This window comes from Dasypus novemcinctus, chromosome 6 (assembly GCF_030445035.2).
Source record: "Dasypus novemcinctus isolate mDasNov1 chromosome 6, mDasNov1.1.hap2, whole genome shotgun sequence".
Lineage (NCBI taxonomy): Eukaryota > Metazoa > Chordata > Mammalia > Cingulata > Dasypodidae > Dasypus > Dasypus novemcinctus.
In genome coordinates, this window is record NC_080678.1 from 79,548,780 (window position 1) to 79,554,959 (window position 6,180).

At 59.2% G+C, this 6,180-nt stretch overlaps 1 protein-coding gene across 1 annotated transcript; it reads right to left on the minus strand.

Annotated features, from left to right (window-relative positions):
* Positions 1 to 1,025: 1,025 nt before the first annotated feature.
* Positions 1,026 to 5,824, minus strand: LOC101411103 (perforin-1). The gene is made up of 3 exons (XM_004470562.4): positions 5,735 to 5,824; positions 4,169 to 4,734; positions 1,026 to 3,011 (listed from the first exon to the last, which is right to left on the minus strand). Exons 2-3 carry the CDS (start codon positions 4,705 to 4,707, stop codon positions 1,883 to 1,885), a joined length of 1,668 nt encoding a protein of 555 aa, XP_004470619.1. The 5' UTR covers positions 4,708 to 4,734; positions 5,735 to 5,824; the 3' UTR covers positions 1,026 to 1,882.
* Between the last annotated feature and the right edge of the window lie 356 nt (positions 5,825 to 6,180).

Here is a 6,180-nt window from a genome sequence, read left to right on the forward strand (position 1 = left end):
GGAGGAGCGCTCATCCATGTGGGTGGCAAATGTGTCCACGTGCAGCAGGGGAGCTGTTACATGCCGGGGCTGGAGGGATGGGTGGTGGGGTGGGGAGGTGACTGGAAGCCAGGAGAGCTGTGACAGGCCCCGGAGACAGGAGCAGTGGCCTTAGCAGGAGGGACACGGCCAGCCCATGGCCACCACCCAGACACTGGGGGAGGAAATCCGTCTCTGCCTCTGCCTTTCCTCCCTGCCACCTCCTGCACAGATTTTCCACAGGCTGAGCCAGAAGCAGCCAGAGGGCAGGGAGCCTTCAATGGGGCTCAGTAGGCTGGGGCAGGGCGAAGGGTGGGGAAGGGCTGGAGGGCAAACGGAAGGTCCGGCTCCACCAAGAGGGGCTCTGGTGTGGCAAAGTATCCCAGTGTCCCCGTGTGGGGAAAGGGAGAGGTCCCGTCGGGCCTCGAGGTAGGCTGAGGCTTACCACGGGCTGCCTTCAAGTCCACGGTTCCTTCGCCGTCCCCCAAGAGCCGTCCTCCCCCAGTTCCACTGGCCTCTTGGGAGCTGTGCTGAGTTAGTGCCCAGGACAGGGCCTGGTGCTTCCTGCCCTAACACTTCTGTAGCTGCAGGGGGATCCCTTCCTCTTTCTGAGCCTCAGTTTCCCTACATGTAAGAGCAGGAGGGCTAACCAGATGAGGTTTTGGGACCCCTTCAGTAGCACAGAGTTTCTAGAAAGGCTCATGACCCCTCTTCAAATAGTCCTGAGAAGGGAGTGAAACAAAGACTGTCGTTGGGTGGGAACCGAGGCCTGGAGAGCAGAAGTCACTGAGCAAATGGGCATTGAACACGGCTCCCCGTCTCTTGTTGGACCTGTCCCCTGAGCCAGGCCTGCCCTGCCCCAGGGGCTCTGCTTTCCCCGAAGGGCATGGCCCACCCCTGCTTGTTTTCCGTTGCCTCAACAGCCAAGGTGAAGTTTCAAGATTTCTCTTGTGCTCTTGTTTGTGTGTGGCTGTGAACGGAAATAAGTGACAACAGTGGTTTCCCACAGGTTTTTTTTTTCTTTATTTTTTTAGTGTTACATTTAAAAAATACGAGGTCCCCATATACCCCCCCCCGCCTCCTCCCTTTTCTCCCTATAACAACAACCTCCTCCATCATCATGAAATATTCATTGCACTTGGTGAATACATCTCTGAGCACTGCTGCACCTCATGGTCAATGGTCCACACCATAGCCCACACTCTCCCCCAGTCCACCCAGTGGGCCATGGGAGGACATACAATGTCTGGTAACTGTCCCTGCAGCACCACCCAGGACAACTCCAAGCCCCGAAAATGCCCCCACATCTCATCTCTTCCACTCCCTACCCCCAGCATCCACCATGGCCACTTTCTCCACACCAATGCCACATTTTCTTCGATTACTAATCACAATAGTTCATGAATAGAATATCAGTAAGTCCACTCTAATCCATACTCTATTCCTCCATCCTGTGGACCTTAGAATGGTTGTGTCCACTCCACATCTATATCAAGAGGGGGCTTAGATTCCACATGGATGCTGGATGCAATCCTCCTGCTTTCAGTTGTAGGCACTCTTGGCTCTCTGGTGTGGTGGTTGACCTTCTTCACCTCCATGTTAGCTGAGTGGGGTAAGTCCAATAAACCAGAGTGTAGGAGTTGCAAGTCTGTTGAGGCTCAGGGCCTGGCTATCACATGGTCAGTCCAGAGATTCAGGTTCCCTGGGCATACACTAACCCCAGCTCCAACTACAGATCTGGTAAAAATAACAGGAGAGCCTCAGTTTTCCACCTGTCCAATGGAGATACAAACATATCAACATGGGTGCTGCTCCGTCTGTGAGAATCCCTTCCACCTGCGTGCACGGGTCTCTCAAGACGTCTTCACCACACTGCCCCACTCCTGTTTCCTGGAGGTGCCCCCAGCAGCCCTCGGGGGGCATACTGCAGGCACGTCTCCCCATCCAGGTGGGGTAGGCACTCGGCATGGTAGCGGAATTTCAGGTGGCCGTGGTTCAGGCTGCAGTCCACCTCATGGGTGCCAGACCGAGGGGTCTGGTCACAGGTGCCAAGGAGGTCATCGTCCCAGCCAGAGTCAGCGTCCCAGACCTGCACCCTCAGGACTCCGCCTGTGGCCAGGAGCACGTCCCCAAAGTCCAGCCGTGTCATCCACCTGGGGCTGTTGTTGTTCCACACGGTGCCCGTCCTCCGCTCCTGGCCCCCAAAGAAGACCTTCACGTAGGCGTCCGTGGCGGTGCCCACGTCACCCCACAGATTCCACGCTTGGACGACGGTCACCTCCAGCCGGGCCAGGCCCCGCCTTCGTGGACAGCAGTCCTTGTTGGTGACCGCTGAGCCGTGGCACACGCACTGGCAGGGGTCCCTGGGGTCCTTCTGCTGGCCCAGGGGGCAGGGCCGGCTGCAGTCCCTCCAGCGCGCCCTGTCCGTCACGTACTTGCTCACGGCGCGCCTCAGAGCCTCCCGCCGCGGGTCCTGGCTGTCCAGGAGCAGGTGCAGAGGCTGCAGGCTGTAGTCCACCAGGCCGGGGCTGTCCTGCAGCGAGCTGACCCAGGCCGAGAACTGCTCGGGCCCCGCCTGGCTCCCGAACAGCAGGTCGTGCATGGAGGCGAGCCCGCCGCCCACCACTTCGGAGTAGCGTTCCCGGTAGGCCTGGTGGAAGGAGGTTGTCATCTTGTGCTGCTTCTTCTTCTCCTGGCAGTCCTTGTACTGTGCCGAGGAGCTGGCGTGACCCGCTATGCTGAGCGCTGCCTCGACGGCCAGGCAGTCGCCCACTTCGTCGGCCGTGAGCCCTTCCAGGGCCAGCTGGCAGGTGCGCAGGGCGGTGACGGTCCACGCCCGGCCCCCCAGATGCACGGCCTGGGTGAAGTGGGTGCCGTAGCTGGAGATGAGCCTGAGGTAGTGGGGCTTGGTGGAGGCGTTGAAGTGGGGGGGCAGGGCCCGAACAGCCCGCCTGAAATCAGGGTGGAGTGGGGGATTGTGCACCAGCTGAAAACTGAGGGGAAAGAAAAATATTTACCAGGACCAGCAATGGGTAGTATTGAGCCTGTTCAATGACTCCCTCAAGAATGCCCAACATCCCATGTAAGTGGTAGGAGCAGGAAGTGAACCCAGGACATCTGGCTCTAAAGGCCAAGCTCTGACTCTCAGCAGTCGGGGAAATCCCATTCTGTGGCAAATTTGGGACCCGGGCACTTTGTAGGTTTTTTCTCTTTTCCTTTTATTTTCTTAGTATGAAAGCAACAATACTGTGCTGTTGGGGTTCATCTTTTTTTTTTTTTATTTCCATCTGGTTTTCTTTTATTGTATTTTTAGGAGGTAACTAGGATTCAACCCAGGACCTCAGACATGGGAAGCAGGTGCTCAAACACTGAGTTATGTATACATCCCCATGAGAATTGGCTTTTTGTTTGTTTTTGTTTGTTTTTAGGAAGTACTGGGGATTGAACCCAGGATCTTGGACATGGGAAGCTGGTGCTCAACCGCTTGAGCTAAGTCTGCTCCCCTCCATCTGGCTTTGGGAGCTCCTTCCTCAGCGGCCCTGCATTGCCCCTTCCTGCTCTGGGCCACGTGGGCAGAGGTTCCTGCCTCCCTGGGAGGAAGTCTGGGCTCCTGGTCAGGGGAATCAGAGTGGGTGACATGGGGTGGTCCTTGGAGACCATGCACTTCCCTGACGAGGGACCTAGGTGCCCAGACACCAGGCCCCGTGAGAGGAGTGGGCTGGTGACTGCTGCTGCTCCCCACGGTAGCAGAGGGCTTGACACAGAGCAGACAGATGTTTGTAGAATGACTGAATGAAGCCCAGGCAGAGGAGACCTGCCTGAGGTCAGGCAGTGGGAGCGCCCATCCAGGCGCCCAAGAAGGAGGAGGGCTTGGGCGCTCACCAGCCAACGGGGCCCCATGTTAGGGCGCTCAGGCCCAGGCTTGCTCACCCCACCCTTGTTTTTCCCTGGGCACTTCCAGACGCAGCTCTCATGGATGGGAGGAGGCCGTGGGCACTCTCTCTCCCCGTGTCTGGCAAGTAGGGTTCTGGGTTCCTCCTGGTGGAAGTGGACCCTGGAGCCCCCACCCTGCCATTCCAGGAGTCTCAGAGGTTTCCTTTTTCCCATACCTTTCTGAGGCCCCACCGCCACTTGCTCCCCAGCAGCTCACCTGTATGAGTGACACTCCACCAAGTCAGAGCTGAAGCTGTACTGGTCTTGGTGCGTCTTCTGGGCAGCGAAGTTGGCTGCCTGGGAGTGCGAGCCGGCCATGGACACCTGCATGTTTGTGCCTGGCTTGGGGGTGACGTCCAGCCCAGCAGTCCAGTTGTTGCTAATGCTCCTGGCCGCTTCTTTGGCCATGCCCTCTGTGGAACTGACCTTGGCCTTGGCCACGTGGCGCCGGCAGCTGGAGCCCAAGGTGCGCCAGTGGGTGAGTGCCAGGGGCAGGCGTTGGAGAACGCCCTCCTGCAGGGTGTTTACACAGAGGGTGCAGGTGCCGTCGGGCCGCTGGAAGCGCTCTGTGTCCACCGGGAAGGAGCCTGAGCGGCGCAGGCTGGTCACGTCCACACCCTCGCCGGCCAGCCCCACACCAGGCACAAACTGGCGGTTGTGCCGACACTCAGAGCGCGTGGCCGTGTGGCAGGGGGCTGGGGCGGGTGGGGGCAGCAGCAGGAGGAGGGTGGCGTGGAGGAGCAGGCGGGCAGCCATGGAGCTGCAGGGTCCGGGCGTTGGGTTCTGGGTGGAGAGAGGCTGTGAGCCGAGGGATGGGGCTGGAGGCTCCCCTCCCCAGCTGTGGATCGTCAGGCGTGTGGCCCTGGGAAGGGACTGACACACCTTACATCATGAATATCAGAGCTGGAGGGGCTCTCACAGACCGGGCCCAACTGTCATGGGACAAATAGGCCAGAGAGGCAAGGGAGGTGCCCAGGCCACACAAGCAGCAGGAGCCCCTTGCTAGGGCTCCACGATCTAAGGCCTCGGGGCTGACTTCCCAGGTCCTCCCGATGCAAGCCTCCTTGTCAGCGTTCCCCAGAAACCCTGTGGGGCTGTGGCCCTGACGGGAGCCACCTGCGGCCACCTGCTGGACAACAGCGCTGGTGGAAGGCGCTTCCTCGTTCTGAGGCGGCGCTGCGCCTCACCCGGGCCTGCTCATCACCTGGAACCATCTCTTCCCCTCTGCCCCATGCGCCCTGAGCTTTTCTGAGGTTTCCCCCCTCGGCCCCTGCCAAAGGAGCAGCTTCCTTGGGTCAGGGATTATGCAGGGCAGGAAGGTCCCGTGAATTTTCGCTGGACACTTCTGTGCCTTTACCCAAAGGACTGACTTGATAGGTGGAAACCCAGGCAACACGGGATCCCGGAAGGGTCTTTCAGAGGTCCCCCATGGTTCCATGTAGAGAGCCAGCACAGCGCCCTTAACCAGGGTAGTTCCAGGCACCTCAGTCTCTGCCCTATATCTCCCAGGAAGTCCCTCTTCAGGTTTCTTCGTCAGCATTTGAAGAGACCTCAGAAACTGTGTATTCTGACACTTTGTTTTATATATGAGGAAACTGAGGGCCAGAGTGGACCCAAGACCTCCCAGGAAGTTGATGGAGCACAGTCTGGAACTCTGTTCTCTCATAGCAGAGGACACAGCACGTCCTGCATTGTCAGGCTCTTCCCCTGAGGAGCAGCCCCTACACCCATCCCCCTGTCCCTTCCCAGGGTTCCCGGCCTCCCCAACCTTCTCCCTCCTTACCTGGAGTCCTATGCTGAGAAACTCCTGGAGACGCCTCTCTCCCCCTAAGCTCCTGGAACAGTGGTGGTGGCCCTGGGCCGCCTCCCCACACAGCTCATCACCCAGGCCACCATTGTCATCACTTCTGCTTCCGGTCCCGCCCCCCATGCTGTGGTCGTGGGTCCTCATCACCCCCTCCTCCCACCGGCACCCACCCTGTCACCACCTCCTTCATCCGGCCCTGCTGACAGCTGTCAGGAAGCTGTGAGGGCCAGAGGCTCTTCTGTGGAGCACCTTGTGGCCCGGGGTCCCCCAGCCAGGCAGGAGGTGCTCAGGATGCAGCCAGGGACCTGAGGACTTGGTGGTTCAGTCTGACGGTGATGACAGGCCAGCAGGGGCCATGTGGCTGCTTCTGACACACAGCGCCATTGTGGTTTTTCAAGCATGAGAGTCAGTGTAGACTGACT

Excerpts from the sequence above, each read along its gene's own strand:
- LOC101411103 (XM_004470562.4), bottom strand. The coding sequence starts at position 4,707 with ATGGCTGCCCGCCTGCTCCTCCACGCCACCCTCCTCCTGCTGCTGCCC. Across the intron at positions 3,012-4,168 it reads GTGGAGTGTCACTCATACAG|TTTTCAGCTGGTGCACAATC; the intron begins GTGAGCTGCTGG and ends CTTTCCCCTCAG.